General features: G+C 36.5%; 6 protein-coding genes and 5 pseudogenes across 11 annotated transcripts, besides 2 other annotated features; 2 read left to right on the top strand and 9 right to left on the bottom strand.

Annotated features, from left to right (window-relative positions):
- The first annotated feature begins 61 nt into the window (after window positions 1-61).
- On the top strand, window positions 62-765 carry TVAGG3_0534860 (annotated as a pseudogene). The gene has a single exon. A coding segment is annotated over exon 1 (704 nt).
- A 49-nt stretch (window positions 766-814) lies between these two features.
- On the bottom strand, window positions 815-1077 carry TVAGG3_0534850 (annotated as a pseudogene). The gene has a single exon. A coding segment is annotated over exon 1 (263 nt).
- Window positions 1078-1222: 145 nt separating this feature from the next.
- Window positions 1223-2071, bottom strand: TVAGG3_0534840 (annotated as a pseudogene). The gene has a single exon. A coding segment is annotated over exon 1 (849 nt).
- A 78-nt stretch (window positions 2072-2149) lies between these two features.
- On the bottom strand, window positions 2150-3352 carry TVAGG3_0534830 (annotated as a pseudogene). Its single transcript has one exon. A coding segment is annotated over exon 1 (1203 nt).
- Window positions 3353-3397: 45 nt separating this feature from the next.
- On the bottom strand, window positions 3398-3980 carry TVAGG3_0534820 (annotated as a pseudogene). Its single transcript has one exon. A coding segment is annotated over exon 1 (583 nt).
- A 19-nt stretch (window positions 3981-3999) lies between these two features.
- TVAGG3_0534810 (uncharacterized protein) lies at window positions 4000-4155 on the bottom strand (the record flags this gene model as incomplete). The annotated part of the gene is made up of 1 exon (XM_051237736.1): window positions 4000-4155. One exon carries the CDS (start codon window positions 4153-4155, stop codon window positions 4000-4002), a length of 156 nt encoding a protein of 51 aa, XP_051095560.1.
- Window positions 4156-4173: 18 nt separating this feature from the next.
- TVAGG3_0534800 (uncharacterized protein) lies at window positions 4174-4347 on the bottom strand (the record flags this gene model as incomplete). The annotated part of the gene is made up of 1 exon (XM_051237735.1): window positions 4174-4347. The coding sequence occupies one exon, from the start codon at window positions 4345-4347 to the stop codon at window positions 4174-4176; it is 174 nt and encodes a 57-aa protein (XP_051095559.1).
- A 971-nt stretch (window positions 4348-5318) lies between these two features.
- Window positions 5319-19287: a mobile genetic element.
- A 316-nt stretch (window positions 19288-19603) lies between these two features.
- Window positions 19604-20023, top strand: TVAGG3_0534780 (protein of unknown function, DUF4108 family; the record flags this gene model as incomplete). The annotated part of the gene is made up of 1 exon (XM_051237734.1): window positions 19604-20023. The coding sequence occupies one exon, from the start codon at window positions 19604-19606 to the stop codon at window positions 20021-20023; it is 420 nt and encodes a 139-aa protein (XP_051095558.1).
- A 16-nt stretch (window positions 20024-20039) lies between these two features.
- On the bottom strand, window positions 20040-20494 carry TVAGG3_0534770 (uncharacterized protein; the record flags this gene model as incomplete). Its single annotated transcript, XM_051237733.1, has 1 exon — window positions 20040-20494. A coding segment is annotated over one exon (455 nt), but the record flags the coding sequence as incomplete, so codon positions are not given.
- Window positions 20495-20577: 83 nt separating this feature from the next.
- Window positions 20578-23408: part of a mobile genetic element that runs on past the window's edge.
- TVAGG3_0534760 (KilA, N-terminal/APSES-type HTH, DNA-binding family) lies at window positions 21847-22740 on the bottom strand (the record flags this gene model as incomplete). The annotated part of the gene is made up of 1 exon (XM_001295380.1): window positions 21847-22740. One exon carries the CDS (start codon window positions 22738-22740, stop codon window positions 21847-21849), a length of 894 nt encoding a protein of 297 aa, XP_001295381.1.
- Window positions 22831-23241, bottom strand: TVAGG3_0534750 (organellar and viral DNA polymerase type B; the record flags this gene model as incomplete). Its single annotated transcript, XM_001295381.1, has 1 exon — window positions 22831-23241. The coding sequence occupies one exon, from the start codon at window positions 23239-23241 to the stop codon at window positions 22831-22833; it is 411 nt and encodes a 136-aa protein (XP_001295382.1).

Genomic DNA, 23408 nt, shown 5'->3' with positions numbered 1-23408 from the left:
TAACCGTCATAACAAGCTTTTTGAAGTAAAACCGTCATTCTCAAACCACTTCATTTTTTCGATGTCCGAACAAGCACCGAAGCCGAACACAATGGCAGATGTCCTTTCAATGTTGCCAGACAAGCGCCCAGTTCAAATTCAAATTTTGAATTTGAAAGCTCATCTGACAAACACCGTTAAGACTCTCCAAAGTAGTCTTATGGAAGAGATGACCAAGCTCAAAGCCGATGTCCTCATGAACCAAGCTTCCAATGAGAAATGCCTGAATGATTTGACGGAAACCTTGCGCATTTACGCGAGAGAGAACCGAGACCTTGCCAGACTCATCTACCGTTTCTTCGAAGAGATAGACGCCATCTGGAAGGTACTCGGAAAGGACAGAACCTCCAACACCGTAATTCGTGGAACACAGAATTGAAGAAGGAATTGTCGAGGAAGAAGAGAGAAACACGAAGAAGAAGAGGAAGAAGAGGAAGAAGAGAAACACGAAGAAGAGGAAGTTTGGGCAACCCTTGTTGCCGATGACGCTTACGAAATTTCCCAACCCTACCCATACCAAATCCGCAACAAGGAGACAGGCAAGGTTCTTACCCCAGTCCTCAACAACTTGGGACACTTGAACCTTACCTTCGGAATCGCGGTTCAATCTCCATGGGCAAGCTTGTCGCAATTCAATGGGTTCCAAATCCAGACAAGAAGACGAGGGTCAGACACATTGACGGTGACAAGCTCAACAACCGTAAGGAGAACCTCGAGTGGTTCTAAGAGTAAAAAAATTTTATTTTAGGGGGAAACCCCGAGTAAATTTAGGTGTTTAGTTCATTAAGTGGGTTAAATTAAGGGTAATTTGGACAATTAGCTCCCGACCTCTGAATTGGACTCTTTCGTCATCCCAGTTGCGTAGGAGGTCGTCCCAGAGGAGTTGGTAGAATTGCCAATCCAAGGACGATTTGTCCTCCCAGGCATTGAGGATGTACTGCTCGTAGAGTTCATGACCTCTGCCTTGCACCAGACACCCTCTCCCTTGGAACGTAAGGCTTCTTCGAAGTGCTCGAATGCGATTGGCTGCGGGACCATCTGAAATGACACTTTTTGTCCGTTTGGTCAATGTTCGTGTCTCGTGTCATAGTCGACGAAAATACAAACAAACAGGTTATATATGAGTTTGAGACCAAGAATGGTGTAACTCGACCTGTCCGATTCAAATTCGAATAAAAATTTTTTATTTCATGCAATGTTTTATTTCTGTGCCGTCTTCAAGTATGCCCCAGTACTTACGCTTGGAGAGGACATGAACTTCGGTGAAAATTTTGTCCAATTTGAATTGACCCATCTTTTCACCGACCATGCCCATTTCAATGAGTTTGTTGTAGCCTTCTTCGTTCGTCATGAGTGCGTCAATGTTCTCATAGTAAACCACAACTTTCGATTTGACTTCGGAGAAGAATTTGTTGTAGTTGTCAAGGACTGCCTTTGCGAACTGAGGGTAGACCAATGTTCGACAATAGGTTTTAATGTGGTTACTAAGCCACTTTGACCTTGAGTGAATTCGTACTTCAAAACAAAAGGAGAAAACCTTTCAACAAAGTTGTCGACCTTCTCATAATGTTTACTCTTCATCTCTTGAGGTTTCTTAATGGAATATCCCCATGTCGAATTCATAAGCAATTTGAGTGTCATTGCAAGTTTGGGGTTTGAAGCTTTCCTAATATCATACAGTTGTTGTATGACTTTTCCAACTGTATAGTTCCTTCCTGGGAACTCACCATCTTCGTTTGGAATTCCAGTCGGGATATATTGGACGAACCTCATGTACGCAGCGTTAAGGTCGACATAGTATATCTTTTCATGAGTCGAACTTGTCGCAACCAATGGGTCCAGTTCGTGGAAATTCAAGTGAGTCTCTTATCTTCTGAGAAACTTCGCCTGTTATCTCATAAACATCGTCGAAGCAACCTGTTTCATATAAAACCTTCTGACCTAACTCAGATGCTCTCCAATACAATTTGACGTCAATTGGATGTCTCAATGGAAGTTTGTTTATAGCATCTTGAAGTTCTTGCAACCTCATTGGAAGTTCTTCTGGTTCAGGTTGGTATCCGAACAATCCAACTCCTTTTGGAACTGTGTACTTCTTTTGTACTAGAACTTTGTCTGGAACAACTTTTGGTCTTGCTAACAATGAAAAGTTTGTTTCGTCTTTTGGTACAAAAGTTTCTGTCAGCTTGTCATCTGGAATTGGTTCCAACAAACCTTTCTCGAAAAGAATGTTTACAGCTCTGACAATGTTGCACTTGCCTTTTCCGAACAATGGGTTTGTAAGACTTTCGTTCAACATGAAGTGGTTGTGGACAATTGCAATCTTCAACCATGGTAAGTCTTTGTCAACAACATAGTCGTCATGTGAAGAACCTTTAGCTGTAGGTATGTTGACTCGGATATTGACATTTGCCAACGGTGCAATTTTTGCCAATTGACCTCTGAGAATGTACCTTGTCTTCACACATGACTCAAGATACTTCATCTTCTCATCTGTAACAAGACCAGAGTTCCTGAGACATGTAAGAATACAAGGTTCATTGACAATTGTTTCAATTGAATTGTAAATTCCATACCTTGTCAAGTCAATGTCAGACTTATTTATGAACGGGAAGTATCCAGCATGTTGTCTGACTGCTTGAGGGTTAGGTTGGTACCATTCGAACTTACACTTGCAATTCCTTCAATTGCATTCAAAATGTCTGAGTCGGAGTCAACCATTTGTTCTCTCTTTGTAGTCTTGAAAGCGTCAAGAAGCATTGCAGCTGTTGTGACATTGCCATGTGCATAGTAAATGTGACCGTCCAAATCTGTTACGGTTAGTCTGAGATTGTATCCTTTCTTATTTCCGTCTTGAATTGCAGCAAGTACTCCCATGAAGCCTTCTTTGTTCTTTCCTTCGTCAAAGTTTACTGTAAAGGTTCGACCAGATGTAATTTGACTTCTAACTTCACGTACTTTTCATATGCATATCTTGTTCTTTCCATGGGAGCATGTGTCTTCACCTTTTCCTTTTTTCCTTCTCAAAGGATGCAATTGTTCGTCATGTTTCCAGTAGAATCTGGCAAAGCCGTCGTGTCCTTCAACTTGAGGTTCACTAACATCGAAAGGCATGTCCATAAGACGTTCTTCTTCTAACCTCTCTAGTCTGTTTGGATAATTTGCGCGTGCTGTTTCCAAGTCCATTTCGTAGCGAAGACCAGACAATTTGTCATAGACTTTTATGGGTCTTCCCTTCCTATATTTAAATTTTCGAAACTTTCCAACCATATCTTTCTAACTCTGCTTTTATTCTAGCAGATTTTCTATCCATTCTATATGGGGGCATTTTTATAAAAATAAAAAAATATTTTTTTCTTTACTTTACATAACCGCCTGCTGCCATAAGTCTTTGACGCCAACCCATACCAGCTAATGAAGGTTGACTTGGTTTAGTTTGGAAACTAAACTTTGGTTTTGGTTTATCTTCAGTTTTTGGCTTCTTCTTCTATCGGTTTTTCGTCACTTTTCGGTTCCTCTGACTTTACCTCACTTGCAGGTATGGTTGTGTCGTCAACATCTTCATAAATATCATATGCCATTTGTTTTTGTTTTCCTTTCAACTTTTTGTGTTTGTTGTAAAGTTTAGAATATTTCGACTCTAAGTCAATGAGATGTTCTATAATGAACTGTTGGTCAGTGAAGTAAACTTTTCCATCTGTTGTCTCGAAAGCTCCTTCAGACTTCAATATTTTATTTGTGAGAGTCTGTTTCTTTTTTGAGATACTAGCCGTTCCATTTCTATGAAAAGTGACTTTGTAGTTAGGGTTTGTATTTCCAGACCTGGCACTTTCTATTATTGAATTTTTCTCTTCATCTGTAAGTTCTTTGACAGGTTTTGACAATGGTTCTGAACTTTTTGTTTGTGGTGTCAAATCTACCGTTTCAACTTCTTCGGTCATTTCATCTCAGTAAAAAATTTTAGTTTGGTTTGTTTTCAACTGGTTGTTTAGGTTTTTTAAGTCGGTCTAAAACTTCCTGAGGTATAGGAAGAACTTGACAAACACGTGGTTGTGTAACTGCTGGAAGTCGACAAATCCATCTTGAACCCATTTGTCTCAATGCTGTATTGTTCATTTCATCTCAGTAAAAAATTTACATTCCCCACGTTTGAGGCGGTTGCGGTTGGTTGTTGTTTACCCACTGTTGTGCATGGTTATATCCTCTGTTAAAGAATCTTTCACCTTGGTCCATATAGTGCCCTGCTTGGTTATAGTAGTCATTTGCTTTGTTATAGTAGTTTCCTGCTTGTCTTCCTACATTGTCCATCCATCCTTGAACTTTTCCTCTTGTTTCAGGATTTGGAATAAGATTTGCTGCATCTCGTGCTACATCCCAACCTTTCTGTACAGTTTGTATAATAGGTTGTGCTTTCTCTTTCAGTATACCTAATGTACTCAAAATCTTCCTTCCAATTCCAAATGCACCTCTGCTATTGTTCCCACTGCGGGCAAAAATCTGGATGCAACTCCTGCTAATGCGCCAAATAAACCCATTTCTTATAGGGTAAAAAATGACGAATCCAAACAAGGACCCCTATGTTTCTAAAGCAACAAAGAAAGCACTCATGATAAAAATCTTTAGTTCAACACCAAATGCTTGGTTTATGGATATCTTGGAAAACATTCCGAGGTATAGAGAAGATGGACCACCATACTGGCTAATATTTGTCGGTCAAAACACAAGATACTGTGAAGCCATACCATTACAGTCCAAAAATATTTTAGATGTGAAAACTGCTTTGACAATATTCGTTGACAAATACCATCCAACAAAACTGACATCTGACTGTGAAAGTTCTTTCAAATCAGACGATATTAAAAACTATCTGCGTTCAAAAAATGTAAACCAATATTTCATTGTCGACCAAAACCATTCTGCTCTTGGTGTCATTGACAGTTGTATAAAAATCTTAAGAGACTTAAACCAACCACAAGGTGGTGAAGTAATGAAATGTCATATGACGACAAATATAGACACTTCTCCATGGCAAAGATGAGACAAGTTTTAAATATTTACAATAGCCGTAAACAAAAAGGTTTGGGAAACCACTCCCCCGAAGAAATGAAAAACAACCCGACTTAGAGAAAGACTATATATTTAATAGTTTAGTCAAAAGAGACAAACAAGAAAGAATGCCAGGCTTCAAACTTAAGAAAGGTGACAAAGTAAAAATAGAAATACCTAAACGCGACCCATATGAAAATACTATTGACTATGACAACAATGGGAACTCGACAGGTACTCGCATTCGTGTTCGTAAAAATAGAAGAAAGTATACAAGAGAATATTATGAAGTTTTAGGCAAACATGGCAAAATGTACAGACTGCAAGCAGAAGATAAAACTACTATTGTCAGACCTCGTTTCAAACTTGTCAAAGTTCAAGGTGGTATACTTTCAAAGACAGTTCCTAACAAATATAAGACAACTCCTGACGAATATGCTAAAGAAGTTGAAAATGACGACTAAGCAATTCTATACCATGCGTAAACTGTCATGTAAGGTGGCATGTAGTCTTTACTTTGTCCCGTTGTTTGCGTATATCCTGAAACGCGATGTGTATGGTTTCCTCTCCCTGAGTGTCACTCCAGTAACAATTTATAGCAAACTTAACGTCGTCTTTAACATCATATCCTTTACCTTTTTCATTCCTGACCAATCCCAAAATTCTATGCTTATGCCAACCTGCTTGAGATGTACTTAAATTTATGTAGTGACTGTGTGCAGGTAAATTTTCACCTGAAATCGTTTTACTTCCACCTGTTTCCTTTGAAGAGTTTGCACAATACAAAAACCTGTCGACTATTTGAGTCCAAGTTCCAAAACCAGAACTTTCTGGTCTGGTAGAGTTCATTGACGTATAAATAGCCTATAGGATATACTGTTTGAAGTATTTCTGTCTTTAACGTTTGAAGCTCTGTTTTGTCAGCTTTTTTATCTAACTCATCGTTAACATATGTTTTGTCAGCTTTTTATCATATAAATCTTGAGCAGTGAATTTAACTTTGTTTTCATCCTCCATGACATAGACATTTCTACATCTAATGTATCTCATCGTTGTTATGTCTTCTTCCGATGTTAAACCTTGTGGAAAGTTAGGAGGTTTCCAATTTAATACATCCCCACCAGTTTCTTCAACCGTTCCTTCAATATTTTCTATACCAACAGTTGCGAAGAAATCGTGTGTATGTCCAACGTCACTTTTCCTGTTTAAGGTTTCTTGTAAGTTTGTAATATCAGATATGGTATGTGTATGAGTCTTTTTAGAATATTCTTTGTCAGCTCTTGTCACTTCACTTGACATTTTATTGTCAACATATGTTTTATCTGCTTTGTCATCTAACATTGCTGGTAGTTCATCTACGTCATAGATGTTATGTGTATGATGTTTTTGTGGGTATGTTCTATCTGTCCATGCGAGAATATAGTCTCTTGTTGCATCTACATATTCTTTGTCAGCTTTGTTGTCAATATCTGCTTTCAAAAGAAGTTCATCTATAGGTTTCTCGTTTAAAGTTCTTTTGTTGGATTTATACAACAGTATGGTTCTTACTGTCTTGAAATAGAAACTCGTCTGTCATTGGGTTTAATGTCAGTTTTAAGTTTCCTTCTTTCAATGACTCAGATATCTTAGAATAGTTTGAAAAGTTTGTTGTGTTCTTATTTAGAGCTTGTACAATGAGTTGTCGGTTGTGTTGTATTTCTCTCATAGACGCTGTTTCTTTGACATTTTTATTCTAGATAAAATATGCTTCCAATAGAAAAGAAAAATTCAAGAGTTGCTACAACTAAACCATTAGATGAACTTTTTACTAATGTCGGTCAAAAGTTTGAGACAGAGACCGTAAAGCATGAAGGCTATCGTTTTGACTACCCTTAAGATGGTTAAGAGACCCATCGTCACAAAAGCTATTGGCTTTCGTAGAATGAAAGTTCATTTCAGAAGCCATACATGGTTTCCCATTTACGGTCGCTTTTGAAGTTCGATACTATAACAAAGAAAAACGTACGTATGAGAAAATTTGAACAGGGAAAACTTTTACAAGTGAATTTGCTTGTAAACTTAGAAACAACTCTTCAAGCTTTTCAAGAAAAAATAAACGATATCTATCTCGAATATTGCAAAACAGTACAACATTGACGAAGGAGAGTACCATCTCGATATTATATATGACAGGAAAAATGCAACTGTTAAAATCAATAGGAATAGAAGACCTTGGAGAAGACGTTTATATTTCTACAAAATATAACAACTTGGCATGGTATAGATTTTTGAGGATGTTAAATCAGCCTGCAGAATATCCAGTACACCCGAACTTTTATGAAGTCGAAAACCCTAATGGAACATATGAAAATGTTTTCGACTCAGATGCTATTATAGTTCATGCTTCATTTTCTGGTGCACAAAACTCTTTTTTATGCTTGGCAAACGACTTTTACGAAAAACCTACAAAGCTATATGAACCGCCGAGTGGAAGTATTTCAGACTTTCAAGTATGGTTTACTACAGATGGAAGAAAGAGAATAATTCCATTATACCAGCGTTTTCTTAGAACTTAGTTCATATACAACTACTATCGAACGGTAAAAATATGATTTTTTAATACGGTTGAGGTGTTGGATTTGGTTGCCAAACTAGACTGTGGTGCAGGTTCAGGCTGTTGTATAACAGGAGCTTGTTCTTCTGGTTCAGGGTCTTTAGGTATAATACCAACGAACTGACCTACTCTTTTACCAATATTTTTGACACCGTTCCAATTCCTCTTCCTACGGTTTTTATTCCATTCCATATACCTCTTCCAACATTTCGAAAGAAGTTTCCTATCTTACTGAAGAAACCCATTTTACTATATGTAAAAATCTAATGTCCGCCTAGTCTCTTACGTTTCCTGTTGAGTTCCATAGCATTCTTTAACTGGAGCTCATACATTCTGTTTCTCCTCTGGTAGAAAACATATTCTGGGTCAACTCCTGTGTTCGCGTCATCTGCATAGAGTTGTTTATATCCCACTTCAGGGTTTGTATAAAACTCTTTCCATCTCATATTTGCATACCATGGTGGTAAGCCTAACGCAGCGTCATTTGACATGGCAGTTTGCATTTGTACATCTGTTGGCACTTGACCATAGTTTTGCCATTGCAGTTTGTATTCTAACTTCATTTGGAATATTCTCTGGGTTTGGTTGTCCAGGTTGCTGTGCATTCGCTAAGTTCTGTGCGTCCATTTTAATATTAGATAAAAATATCTCTTACGAGTACATATACTGAACATTTGCAGGCATTGGTTCATCTTCATATTCTCTATATCTTTCTGCCACGTCAAATAAGTAAATGACACACAATGGAAAAAACCTAAAACAAGTAGTCCTATTTCAAACCACATTTACTTACTAGTAAAATTTCTTTGTTATGACACTTTCTCCAGTTTATAGGACCTCTCTCATATTCTATCTTGTCATATATAAACTCATAGTCATGTATGTCCTCTAACCATCTCATAACGGTTTCCAAGCCACTTTTATCGGATGTAAAGTAAAAGCATGGATGGTTATGTTAAAACGTCTAAAAGTTTCTAAAGAGTCTCTCAAAGTCCAGTCTACTTGGTATTGAAAATCCCATGTGTTATAGAACGGCGGGTCCACTATAAAGAAAACATTTTCCTTGTCTTTATATTTTTCATACAACTCTGTCCAATGACATCTCACAAACTCTATACCCTCAATATATTTTTTCTATGTCCTCTTTGAAAACATTTGTATAGTTAAGATATAAAACTTTTGACATAAGTGTTTCAATGTCATGAACTCTGTAGTGTGTCTGAGGTAACGTTATCTTGAACTATTTGCTTCACATCTTCATTTGGGGTCATTGAAATCGGTAAAGTTTTCGCGGATAAACCAATTTCTGTCAGATTTGTAAATCTTTAGCAAGGTCGTAAAAGCTTTTGTTGTTTCTTTCTGACTAAATGCAACATAACCATATCTCTGTCTTCTTCATTTTCCATCTCTTCAGTATAAATCATATACTTATAGTTCTTTTCCTTACCTTTTGGTACGAACGTGGTATTCTTTTCTGAACGCTTTTGTCTTTTGCTTCAAGCTTGTTCTCTAGCTCTTCACGTTCTTGTCTATGAATTTCGTCAAGAGAGTCTGTAAATATACCAAGCATAAACGAGGCGAAGCCCACATTGCAACAGCATTTACAAGAAGTCTATGGTACATAATATCCTCTCAAACCGTTTTGGCAATTTTCCACGATTTTCATAGAGTTTTTGGCGACTGGGGTTTTTACCTATCGCTGTTTTCACTGGTTTTCATGAGTTTTTTAGGCGACTGGCGTTGTTTTCCCTATCGAGGTTTGCGACTACGAAAAATCCGTAGGTCGAATTTTCAGCTTCATTTAATAGTTCTTGTGTGCTTTGGTTTCCGTTTAACCAGTCTTGTGGGTTTCTTAGTATTCTGGAGCAAAAACATGCTGTCAAAATACTTTGCATTTGGTACATATCGTCTTTGACTGAACGAATGAGACGGAGTTGTTTGTTAAACTGAACCCACTCATATTCTTCAATTTATAGCTTCTGGACCTATAACTGTTGTTGTGTTCTCGTTGTTGACATATATCTGTCTTTACATTACAAAATAAAAAATAAATAAAAATAAAACTAACTTTAATTTTTTCTGACTTTCACAAAAGACCCAAAAATAAACGCTTTTACATGTATTTTTCAGCAACTTCGCTCAAATAATTTTATAGCTTTATCTATCTGCATCTACTTCCAAACGTTCTTTACCTTTTATGGAGCACCATACATTTTCTCAAACCTTTTCAAGTAGTTCTGTTTCAGCAGCTCTCATATCGTTAACGAACACAACCTTGACTCTATTGACTGCTACTGTCATATCTTTGAGTTATATTATATGTTCTTCCTATCTTATATCCTCTTGTATGAAGTCCTTCGGTTTCTGAACGATGTAAAGTAAGCCTTCACTGCAACGTTCCGTATTCGAATGAACCATATGTTATGAAGTTATATCCAACACAACTGGGTCAACTCCATAACAAAACTATTGGTATAAGACTTTTGTCTATAAGATAGCGTGTAGTTCCATAGAATCTTACCGATATCATAAGCTTAGGATTTCTTGTCAAATTTTCTGAGTATGAAGCAATTTAAAACCCAATGCCATGTTTTCTTTTCAAATGGATGATATAATGTCTGACAAAGAATATTTGTTGTATTTCTTTGAGTATCTTACGTTTAAATCACCTTATTCTAACCAATTTGGTGTTCATTGTCTATCTTTTTAACTGTTTTCAAACTCAATGTTTAACATTTCTGTTCTTACATACAAAATAAAAAAAATATTTTATAAAAAACTAACTTTATTTTTCTGTCTTAAGGAAAATTCATGAAATTTGGTCATTTTCAGCAAAAATACTATTTTAGGTGAAGAGGTGACATCTCACCCGTTTCTCACCTGTTTTCTCACCTCCATGAATTTTCATGATTTCTTGCGTATATGTTTGTCAAGACTTCATCGAGCATTCTTTGTCATGATTTCATCGAAACTAAACGTATATGTTTGTTCAAGACTTCTTCGTAATGAGCGTAAATCAGACAAAAATTTAATGTTTAGGTGAAGAGGTGACATCTCACCCGTTTTCCTCACCTGTTTTCTCACCTTCATGAATTTTCATGATTTCTTCGTATATGTTTTGTCAAGAACTTCATCGTACATTCTTTGTCATGATTTCATCGAAACTAAACGTATATGTTTTGTCAAGACTTCTTCGTAATGAGCGTAAATCAGACAAAAATATATTTTAGGTGAAGAGGTGACATCTCACCCGTTTTTCTCACCTGTTTTCTCACCTAATGAATTTTCATGATTTCTTCGTATATGTTTTTGTCAAGACTTCATCGTACATTCTTTGTCATATTTCATCGTAACTAAACGTATATGTTTTGTCAAGACTTCGTTCGTAATGAAGCGTAAATCAGACAAAAATAATGTTTAGTGAAAGAGTGACATCTCACCCGTTTTCTCACCTGTTTTCTCACCTCAGTTATTTTATAAGCGTTTTTACATGAATTGTACGATGTATATTTGAAATCCTGAACAATTTCGTAGCTTCTATTTCTTCCGCCTGAGGATATTCAAAAGTTTTAAAACAATGCCGAAAGTCTCTTTATATTTTCTTCTTGGACGCTCAGATGAGAAGGTAAATCTTCTGCATGTTGGATTAGTTTTGTCAGAAAATGCTAAAACATATCCATTTTTTATTTTTCTGCTTGGTTTTCTGCTTCTTCTATTAAGAATCTGGCATAGTCCGTTTCGCATTAGTTTCTATCTTCTTTGACGGGATAGTATATTTCCTATAATTGCTGCGCCTTACATTTTTTGAACATTGCGGTGTTCATTTTTTGCGTTATACATTGAAAATAAAAAACCAGCTAAAACAACTAGGCGTTCAATGCTCTTCTTCATCTCAAACATAGCGGGTCTTATTTGTTCTTCCATACTTTGCCTCTTCTATCTTTATCTTCTGTATTTCCCAAACACATTTTTGCAACTAATGAAACAAAGTTATCGTAAGTCTTAAACTCCTCAGATTTATATATGTCAGAAACATTTTTATATACCAGTGTCGCAATCTTTGTCCATAACCTTATGGTTGCAATGAAAACCAAGGAATTCATAATTTACCTTTTCGTATGAACTTCTTTATTTTCTACTGAGTCAGTTGGTTTCACTTCCAATTTCGTTCAAATTCGGGAATAGTGAGTTTTTGCTGCTGAATTCAGGCAATTTGGGTAAATGGTCAATAATGTCCTGCATTTCATAAAAGATAACTGTTCATTTGTTTCATCTTTTCGCACTACAGTCTAAATTACTTGTTAACAATTCCTGCTTTATCTTCTGCGATTCTGTTTCTAAAAGTATACGGAAGAAGAATTGAAGTTTTTTCATTTCTAACTAACATTGACGTAGGATTCATGACTAACGAGTTTGGCTGAAGTTTTGCTAACATGTTTTCTTACAATAAAAATAAAAAAAAATTATATAAAAAACTAAAATATATTTTATCTTAAGGAAATTCTATGAAAATTCATGAGGTGGAAAAAACAGGTGAAAAAAAGAGGTGAAATCTCACCTCTTCACCTAAACATTATTTTTGGTGTAAATTTATGACAAAATGAACGAGGTCAGGATGTATGTTGCTGAATTCATTCATAACACCCTTGTAAGCTCATAAAATGCTTGTGTTTTGAGGGTCAGCCACTTTTCGGCTCCACCGTATTCTTCAACCAAAACTCAAAAGAATTTCCCGCATGAATTTTGTATAAAACTAACTTTATTTTCTATCTTAAGGAAATTCATGACAAATTCAAGAGGGTGAGAAAACAGGTGAGAAAAAGAGTGAAAATCTCACCTCTTCACTAAACATTATTTTTACTGGAATTTAGCAACAACTTTCTCTCAATGGAGCTGTTAGCATACGCTTGGTAAGCGGTTCGACCTTCTTCGAACTCTTGGTCTCTCTTCGATGTGGATTGAGATTGGTAGTATTGGATTGAGATGGAATTGCTGGACACACCTAAGGTTGATTCTGTAGCATTATCTTTGCTAAGCGTTCAGACCTTCTTCGAACTCTTGGTCTCTCTTCGATTTGGATTGAGATTGCGACATTGGCTAGTAATTTTGGATTGAGATTGGAATTGTGGAAACTGAGGTGCAGGGGCTGGTGCTTTATGTTCTTCTGGTTTGGGAAATGGACTCAGTTGTGGGACGTCGGACATTCGTTTGTGGCCTTAACCGTCGGAACCAAACGATAAAAATCTCTGCTACTAGCAGTACTGTTACTGACAGTAGCAGTACTTTTACTGACAGTAGCAGTACTTTTACTAGCAGTAGCAGTACTTTTTACTGACAGTAGCCAGTACTTTTACTGACAGTAGCAGTACTTTATCGTCGAAAACCCTCTCAAATTTTCCTTTTTACTGTCCTCGTTAAAGCAGTACTTTTTACTGACAGTAGCAGTACTTTTACTGACAGTAGCAGTACTTTTACGACAGTAGCAGTATTTTACTGACAGTAGCAGTACTTTTTCTGACAGTAGCAGTACTTTTACTGACAGTAGCAATGGTCGAGTCGACCTTACCGACGAGGCAATTTACCTAATTGAAATTAACGAGCTTGTTAAAGACTTCCTCAGGCAGAATGTAAAAGGCAAGCTTGTTTTAACTGTTTGGATAACGGGAAGGGCTGCCTTGAATTCTCGAGACTTCGACTGGAATTCCAATTCAAAATACCAGAGGGGACAGCCTACGACGACACAGAAGCAAGCAAAGAAAGAAGCTCCTTCTCAAGTTCTTTGCCAAGCGTCCTTGGATACTACTTTCCAAACAGAGAGAACCCTTTCCCAAGATTGAGCCAAATTCTCAAGGGTCTCCTTCAACTTCTCGGTGTCAACCATTCTACATAACCTGTGAAGGCGACATCCAACCAGTTCAGTAAACATCTCATTTTAACTTACTTTTTTTTTTGTTTTTTGTGAAAGTGTCCAAAAATAAAATTGTTTTATTTCATGCAATGTTTATTTCTGTGCCGTCTTCAAAGTTATGCCCCAGTACTTACGCTTGGAGAGGACATGAACTTCGGTGAAAATTTTGTCCAATTTAAAACAGCCCATTTTCTCACCGACCATTCCCATTTCAATGAGTTTTGTTGTCCTTCTTCGTTCGTCATGAGTGCGTCAATGTTCTCATGAGTAAACCTCACTTTGGATTTGACTTCGGAGAAGAATTGTTTGTAGTTGTCAAGGACTGCCTTTGCGAAAACTGAGGGTAAACCAATGTTCGACAATAGGTTTTAATGTGGTTACTAAGCCACTTTGACCTTGAGTGAATTCGTACTTCAAAACAAAAGGAGGAAAACCTTTCAACAAAGTTGTCGACCTTTCTCATAATGTTTTTACTCTTCATCTCTTGAGGTTTCTTAATGGAATATCCCCATGTCGAATTCATAAGCAAATTTGAGTGTCATTGCAAGTTTGGGTTTGAAGCTTTCCTAATATCATACAGTTGTTGTATGACTTTTCCAAACTGTATAGTTCCTTCCCGGGAACTCACCATCTTCGTTTGGAATTCCAGTCGGATATATTGGACGAACCTCATGTACGCAGCGTTAAGGCGACATATATATTTTTTCATATGAGTCGAACTTATCGCACCAATGGGTCACGGTTTCGTTGGAAATTCAAGCTGAGTCTCTTATCTTCTTGAGAAACTTCTCCTGTTATCTCATAAACATCGTCCAAACAACCTGTTTTCATATAAAATTTTCTGACCTAACTCAGATGAGCTCTCTCAATACAATTTGACGTCAATTGGATTGTCTCAATGGGAAGTTTGTTTATAGCATCTTGAAGTTCTTTGCAACCTCATATGAAGTTCTTCTGGTTCAGGGTTGGTATCCGAACAAATCCAACTCCTTTTGGAATGCTGTGTACTTCTTTTGACTTAGAAACTTGTCTGGAACAACTTTTGGTTCTGCTAACAGTGAAAAGTTTGTTTCGTCTTTTGGTACAAAAGTTTCTGTCAGCTTGTCATCTGAAATTGGTTCCAACAAACCTTTCTCGAAAAGAATGTTTACAGCTCTGACAATGCTTGCCACTTGCCTTTTCCCGAACAATGGGTTTGTAAGACTTTCGTTCAACATGAAGTGGTTGGTGGACAATTGCAATCTTCAACCATGGTAAAATTGAACTTTCAACAACATAGTTCGTCATGTGAAGAACCTTTCTCAGTCGAATGTTGACTCGGATATTGACATTTGCCCAACGGTGCAATTTTTGCCAATTGACCTCTGAGAATGTACACTTGTCTTCACACATGGACTCAAGATACTTCATTCTTCTCTTCTGCTAACAAGACCAGAGTTCCTGAGACATGTAAGAATACAAGGTGTCATTGACAATTGTTTCAATTGAATTGTAAATCCATACCTTGTCAGGTTAATGTCAGACTATATTTATGAAGGGAAGTATCCAGCATGTTGGCTCTGACTGCTTGAGGGTTAGGTGTACCATTCGAACTTGACACTTGCAATTCCTTCAATTGCCATTCAAAAATGTCTGAGTCGGAGTCAAACATTTGTCTCTCTTGTAGTCTTGAAAGCGTCAAAGAAGTTTTGGCAGCTGTTGTGACATTTGCCATTTGCATAGTAAATGTGACCATCCAAATCTGTTATGGTCAATCTGAGATTGTATCCTTTCTTTTTCCATCTTGAATTGCAAGCAAGTACTCCCATGAAAGCCTTCTTGTTCTTTCCTTCGTCAAAGTTACTGTAAAGGTTCGACCAGATGTAATTTGACTTCTAAAACTTCACCGTACTTCTTCATATGCATATCTTGTTCTTTCCATGTGGAGCATGACCTTCCTCTGCACTACCTTTTTCCTTCTCAAAGGATGCAATTGTTCGTCATGTTTCCAGTAGAATCTGGCAAAGCCCGTCGTGTCCTTCAAACTGAGGTTCACAAACATCGAAAGGCATGTCCATAAGACGTTCTTCTTCTAACCTCTCTAGTCTGTTTGGATAATTTGCACGTGCTGTTTCTAAGTCCATTTCGTAGCGAAGACCAGACAATTTGTCATAGACTTTTATGGGTCTTCCCTTCCTATATTTAAAATTCTTCGGAAACTCTCCAACCATATCTTTGCAACTCTGCTTTTATTCTAGCAGATTTTCTATCCATTCTATTATGGGGCATTTTTATAAAAATACAAAAAATATTTTTTTTTTACTTTACATAACCACCTGCTGCCATAAGTCTTTGACGCCAACCCATTACCAGCTTAATGAAGGTTGACTTGGTTTAGTTGGAAACTAAACTTTGGTTTTGGTTTATCTTCAGTTTTTGGTTTCTCTTCTTCTATCGTTTTTCCGTCACTTTTCGGTTCACCTGACATTTACTCTCACTTGCAGTAGGTTGTGTCGTCAACATCTTCGTAAATATCATATGCCATTTGTTTTTGTTTTCCTTTCAACTTTTTGTGTTTGTTGTAAAGTTAGAAATATTTTCGACTCTAAGTCAATGAGATGTTTCTATAATGAACTGTGGGTCGGTGAAGTAAACTTTTCCATCTGTTGTCTCCGAAAGCTCCTTCAGACTTCAATATTTTTTATTTGTGAGAGTCTGTTCTTTTTTGAGATACTTAGCCGTTCCATTTCTATGAAAAGTGACTTTATAGTTAGGGTTGTATTTCCAGACCTGCACCTTCTATTATTGAATTTTTCTCTCATCTGTAATCTTGACAGGTTGACAAGTCTGAGCTTCTTTGTTGGTGTCAAATCTACCATATTTCATACTTTTCTGTGTTCTGTACATTTATCTACAGTAAAAAATTTTTAGTTTGGTTTGTGTTTCAACTGGTTGTTGTTGTTTTTTAATGTCGTGTCTAAAACTTCATACGTAGGTATACGAAGAACTTGACAAACACTGTTGTGTAAACTGCTGGAAGCGACAAATCCATCTTGAACCCATTTGTCTCAATGCCTGTATTGTTCATTTCATTCTCAAGTTAAAAAATTTTACATTCCCCAATGTTGAGGCGGTTGAGGTTTTATGTTTACCCATTGTTCGTGCATGGTTATATCCTCTGTTAAAGAAATCTTTCCTATGTCCATATAGTGTCCTGTCTTTGTGGTGTATTAGTAGTCATTTGCTTTGTTATAATAGTTTCTCTGCTTGTCTTCCTACATATTGTCCATCCATCCTTGAACCTTTTCCTCTTGTTTCAGATTTGGAATAAGATTTGCTGCATCCTCGTCCTACATCCCAACCTTTCGTACAGTTTGTATAATAGTTGGTTGGTGCTTTCTCTTTATAGTATACCTAAGTGTTACTCAAAATCTTCCTTCCAACTCAATGATACACCTCTGGCTAGTTGTCCCACTGCGCGGCCAAAAATACTATCTGGATGCCAACCTCTGCTAATGCGGCCAAATTAAACCCATTTCTTTATGGGTTAAGAAATGTACGAAATCCAAAACAAGGACCGCTGATAAGTTTTTAAGCAACAAAAGGAAGAGCACTGCATTGATAAAATCTCTGTATCAAAGGTTCACCAAATGCTGCTTGTTATGGATGACTTGGATAAAACATTCCTCGAGGTAGTAGAGAAGCATTTGGACCAACCATAGCGTGGCTTAATATTAGTGGTCGCTCAAAGACACAATGAGATACGTGTGAAAGCCATACCTTTCCAGGCCAAAAATATTTTCAGCATGTTGAAAAACTGCTTTGACCAATATTCGTTGGACAAATACCCATCAACTAAATACTGACATCTGACTAGTGAAGAGTGTCTTTCAAAATCAGACTGATTATTAAAAAACTATCTGTCAAGATTTCATAGAAAATGTAAACCATATATTTCATTGTCGACCAAAAACCATTCATTTGCTCTTTGTGTCATTGGACAGTTGTATAAAAAGATCTTGAAGAGACTTAAACCAACCCACAAGGTGTGAGAGGGCAAATGAAATGTCATATGATGACGACAATATAGACCATTTCTCCCATGGCAAAAGATGCAGACAAATTTTAAATATATTACAATACCGTAAACAAAAGTTTGGGAAACCACTCCCCGAAGAGAATGAAAAAAACAAACCCTGACTAGAGAAAGGACTATATATTTAATAGATTTAGTCAAAAGAGGCCAAAACAAGAAAGATGCCAGCGCTTCAAACTAAAGAAAGGTGACCAAAAGTTAAAAGATGAGAGGAAATACCTAGAAAACGCGACCCAATATGAATAATACTATTGTACTATGACAGAAAACAATGGGAACTCGACATGTGACTCGTCAATTCGTGTTCGTAAAAATAGAAGGAAAGTATTACAAGAGAATATTATGAAGTTTTAGGCAAACATTGGCAAAACTGGTACACACCTGCCAAGCAAGAAGATAAAACTTACTATTTCAAGACCTCAGTTTTCAACTTGTTCAAAGTTCCAAGTGGCTATTACTTTCAAAGAACATTACCTAACAAAGTATAAGGACAACTCCATCACGAACCAATATGCTGGTAAAAGGAAGAAGTGAAAATGACGACTAAGCCATTTCATATACCATGCCGTTGCAAACTCTGTCTATTGATAAGTGGCCATTGTAGTCTTACTTTGTCCGTTGTTGTCGTATATCTCTGTAACGCGAATTGCTTGTATGGTTTCCTATTCTCCCTGCAGTGTTCACTCCCAAGTAACAAGTGTTATAGCAAACTAACAACGTCGTCTTCTAACATCAATCCTTTACACTTTTTGTCATGCGTGGCCAATGCCCAAAATTTATTGCTTATGCCAACCTGCTTGAGATGTAGCTTAAATCTTAGTAGTGGACTTGTGCAGGTATAACGTTTTCACGCTGAAATCGTCTTTACTTCACCTGATTCCTTTGAAGAGTTTGCACAATACAAAAAAACCCCCATGTCGGACTATTTGAGGTCCAAGTTTTCCCAAGAACCCAGAACTGTTTTTCTTGGGGGTCTGGTAGATTCATTGGAACCGTAAAATAGACCCGTACTAGTATAATGTTTGAAGACATTTATCTGTCACTTTCTAATCTGTTTTTTTCGAAGCCTCTATTTTTCTAACTCATGTTACATTGTTTTGTGCTTATATATAACATCTTGAGCAGTGAATTTAAATTATGTGCATCCTCTCATGACATAAATCATCTACATCTAATGTATTCTCATTCGTTCGTTATGTCTCCTCGCGTCACCCTTTGTTAAACCTTTGTGGAAATTCAGCGAGGTCTACACAATTTAATATCATCCCCACCAGCTTTTCTTCAACCTTCCTTCAATACTTTTCCGTATAGCAAACAGTTGTAAACTGTGGTAGTGATGGTTCTCTTGTACTGCTTTCTTCATAGTACTCATTACCGTTTAACATAAAGGTTTATCTGCTTTAGCATGGTTGCATAAACGTCCTAAACCCATCTGTATCGGCTTTAACTTTAAAAGTCTCCGTGTCCATTTCATGTACCAGGTCAACCCTTCTTCATTTCGTTATTCTTTTCATCCACATATATCCTCTATTCCGCTTTCTTCTCTAACTACTAGCCACAATCCTATCTGCTTTCTTTCAGGCTACGTTTTAAGTCTGTTATTTTCAGATTATTAGAATGTGTATGCAGGTCTTTTAGAAATAATATTTTCGCTTTTTCAGCTCTTGTTCACTTCACTTGACATTTTATTCTGTAAACATAATGTGTTTGATCTGCTAGTTCAAGGATGAGTATGTTCTTTTGTTGCATTTTTAAGCATTGTTAAAGCTCTTTCTTCTTCTTTTGGCTCTATTGTATTGTCAAGAGTATGTTATATGACAGCGTCTAAACGAACATTCTTGGCAAATGTCAAAAGTCTTTTAGATGTTCAGAATGGCGTATATACAAAGAAAAATTTTTCTGAGTAAATTTTAAAAAAATATTTTTTTATCCGATAGAAAAGATGGCAAAATTCATCTCAGTAAATAAGTACATGACAGAAGTCAAAGATAAGTTAGCTCCATTCGCATATTTGAATGTTTACTTCTACCATTTTGAAAAGTCTACATTTGACAAAGTTTGGAACATCGAACCAGTTAAGTTTGCTATTGTGACTAAAAATGGTGCGAAATTTGAAGACTTATACATTGACGGTATGTTAACAGTCAAAGAAAGTTTTGACAGAAGGTTTTCAAACCTTAAAGAAGGCAAAGCATACAAACTTGTTATACCTTATGAACCAAAGAAAGCAGACGACTATGAATATTATGAGTCTAAGATAGTTGAAGTTCAAGGTAAATTGGGTAAAAAGATTTTAGAGTCTAAGCCAGTGTTTGCCCCTAAAGAGGAAGAGAACATTGACATTGACCCAGAAATGTTCTAAAAATAAAATTTTATTTTTACATGTCAAATTTCTTTTTTCTGGAACTGGTTCAGGTTCTTTCTTCTCTTCTTCTACTTTCTTTTCTTTCTTTTCTCTCTTCTTCTTCTTCTCTGGTGGAGTTATGTCAAATTTGGCGCAACCATATTTATGTAAAAGTTCTTTGTCCTTTAATAGCTCATCTATTCTGTTTTCTATTTCATCTTCAAGAACAGCGCATGTGTCTTCTTTGCATTCTAAGAACTTTTGTTGGACTTCATCTTTCCAATCGGCGTCATCTCTGTCAACAAGTCTGTCATTGACAAATTTTAAGACTGCTCTGCTTAATGTTTTATGGTTCTTGTCATATTCCCAGAAACAGAACTTTAGAACAAATTCACCTTTCTTGTTTACACTATGTAAGATTTTATGGTCTACAGATGTTTTGCTGTCGAAAAGCTTGTCTCGAATATAGATAGCGAAATCGCTAGACATTTCCTAAAAGATAAATTTTTAATTTTTCTAAAAATATGTTAGAAAAAAAGTTTGCTGACATTGACAAGAAATTTGAGAATGTTTTAAACAAGAACAAGAGGAAGTTAGAAAATGCTCAGATAAAACCCATACATGACAAGTTCTTATTTGCTCAGAATGGTATAACAGGTCTAATCGCACCACCTGGGTCGGGTAAGACTTTCACTTATCTTAAAATGGCTGCACAACAACAAGAACTAGATGAGAAGAACCCATTCTATGAGTTAGTAGTCATTTGTAGTACTTCTGGTCAATTTGACCAAACCGTCAATTCGTTCAAAGATATTATAAAGAAGTCTAAGTTAGTATGTATAAAGGATACTGAGTTGTTAGATTGGATAAAGAAGTACCAAAGAAGAGTTTTGAAGTATAATGCTATAAATGAGTATATAAATTCTAAGTTTAAAGACCCAAATGAGGAAATGCAGAGAATATTAGAGAAGAAACACTTCAGAAACAAACAGAAAGAGATAGAATACATTTCGAAGAAATTGCAATCTTACGATTGGAAGACTTACCCTCATAGATGTCTTCTTATCTTAGATGACTTTGCTTCTCATCCTTTGTTAAAGAATAGAGAACAAGACATGTGTCGAATTCTTAAGAAGCTCAGACACTTTAACATCTCAGTTGTCATTTGTGTACAGACAGCAAAGAGTTTAAGTAAAGATGTAAAGAGAATACTGACTGACATTATACTTTTCCCCGGATTGTCCGAAGACGATTTCATGGAACTTATGAAAGAGTCCATGGCAGGTAAGTTTGACAGACATGAACTATGGGAGAAGTATAAAGTCATACAAGACCCTCATACTTCTTTCAGAATTCATATCTACGCAAACAAAGTTCAAATTGTAAAAAGTCAAGCTTGAAAATGTAAGTGTTTTAGTCTTAGTCTGTTGTGGTGCTGGGGCTGTCGGTTCTTCTGGCTTTGGAATGGACTCGGTTGGTGGTACGTCGGACATTCGTTTGTGTCCTGTCGGAAGGAAGGACTTTTCCTGTCGGAAGGAAGGACTTTTCCTGTCGGAAAGAAAAACTTTTCCTGTCGGAAAGAAAAATTTTTCCTGAAGGTCGGCCAAAAAGTTCTCAATTTTCGAAAATTTGAATGGTTTACGGACGGACAACAGAAAAAATTTTTCCTGTCGGAAAGAAAAACTTTTCCTGTCGGAAAGAAAAACTTTTCCAGTTGTCGGGAAATTTTTTTCTTGTCGGAAGGAAGGACTCGGAATGCCAGAAGGATTTGACAAGACAATTTACCATCTAGAGCTACCTGAGCCATCTTTGGTGTCAAGCTTGAAAAATAAATGGTTCATTTACTCTTCCTCTTTGAAGTTATCGAAATACTCTGTTATCTTTTCCTTCAGTAGCGGCAAATCTTCTTTGAATGTAAGTATTGTACAACCTTTCATATCATAGTGTGTCTGAGGTAACGTATCTTGAACTATTTGTTTCACATCTTCATTTGGGGTCATTGAAATCGGTAAGTTTTCGCGATAGAACCAATTTCTGTCAGATTTGTAAATCTTAGCAAGGTCGTAAAAGCTTTTGTTGTTTCTTCTGACTAAATGCAACATAACCATATCTCTGTCTTCTTCATTTTCCATCTCTTCAGTATAAATCATATACTTATAGTTCTTTTCCTTACCTTTTGGTACCGAACGTGGTATTCTTTTCTGAACGCTTTTGTCTTTTGCTTCAAGCTTGTTCTCTAGCTCTTCACGTTCTTGTCTATGAATTTCGTCAAGAAGTCTGTAAATATACCAAGCATAACGAGGCGAAGCCCACATTGCAACAGCATTTACAAGAAGTCTATGTACATAATATCCTCTCAAACCGTTTGGCAATTTTTCACGATTTTCATAGAGTTTTGGCGACTGGGGTTTTTTACCTACTCGCTGTTCTTCACTGTTTTCATGAGTTTTAGGCGACTGCGTTTTTTTCCCTACTCGAGTTTTTGCGACTACGAAAAAATCCGTAGTCGAATTTTCAGCTTCATTTAATAGTTCTTGTGTGCTTTGGTTCCTAAACCAGTCTTGTGGTTTCTTAGTATCTGGAGCAAAACATGCTGTCAAAATACTTTGCATTTGGTACATATCGTCTTTGACTGAACGAATGAGACGGAGTTGTTTGTTAAACTGAACCCACTCATATTCTTCATTTATAGCTTCATGGACTATAACTGTTGTTGTGTTCTCTGTTGTTGACATATCTGTCTTTACATACAAAATAAAAAAATAAATAAAAATAAAACTAACTTTATTTTTTCTGACTTTCACAAAAGACCAAAAATAAACGCTTTACATGTATTTTTCAGCAACTTCGTCAAATAATTTTATAGCTTTATCTATCTCATCTACTTCAAACGTTTCTTTACCTTTTATGGGAGCACCATACATTTTCTCAAACTTTTCAAGTAGTTCTGTTTCAGCAGCTCTCATATCGTTAACGAACACAACCTTGACTCTATTGACTGTACTGTCATATCTTTGAGTTATATTATATGTTCTTCCTATCTTATATCTCTTTGTATTGAAGTCCTTCGGTTTCTGAACGATGTAAAGTAAGCCTTCACTGCAACGTTCCGTATCGAATGAACCATATGTTATGAAGTTATATCCAACAACTGGGTCAATCCATAACAAAACTATTGGTATAAGACTTTTGTCTATAAGATATGCTGTAGTTCCATAGAATCTTACCGATATCATAAGCTTAGGATTTCTTGTCAAAATTTTCTGAGTAGAAGCAATTTTAACCCAATGCCATGTTTTCTTTTCAAATGGAGATATAATGTCTGACAAAGAATATTTGTTGTATTTCTTTGAGTATCTTACGTTTAAATCACCTATTCTAACCAATTTGGTGTCATTGTCTA

This window comes from Trichomonas vaginalis, chromosome II (genome assembly GCF_026262505.1).
Source record: "Trichomonas vaginalis G3 chromosome II, whole genome shotgun sequence".
In the NCBI taxonomy this organism is placed as follows: domain Eukaryota; phylum Parabasalia; order Trichomonadida; family Trichomonadidae; genus Trichomonas; species Trichomonas vaginalis.
The sequence above is the reverse complement of the archived record's forward strand: the minus strand, read 5'-3'. Positions and strand labels throughout refer to the sequence as shown.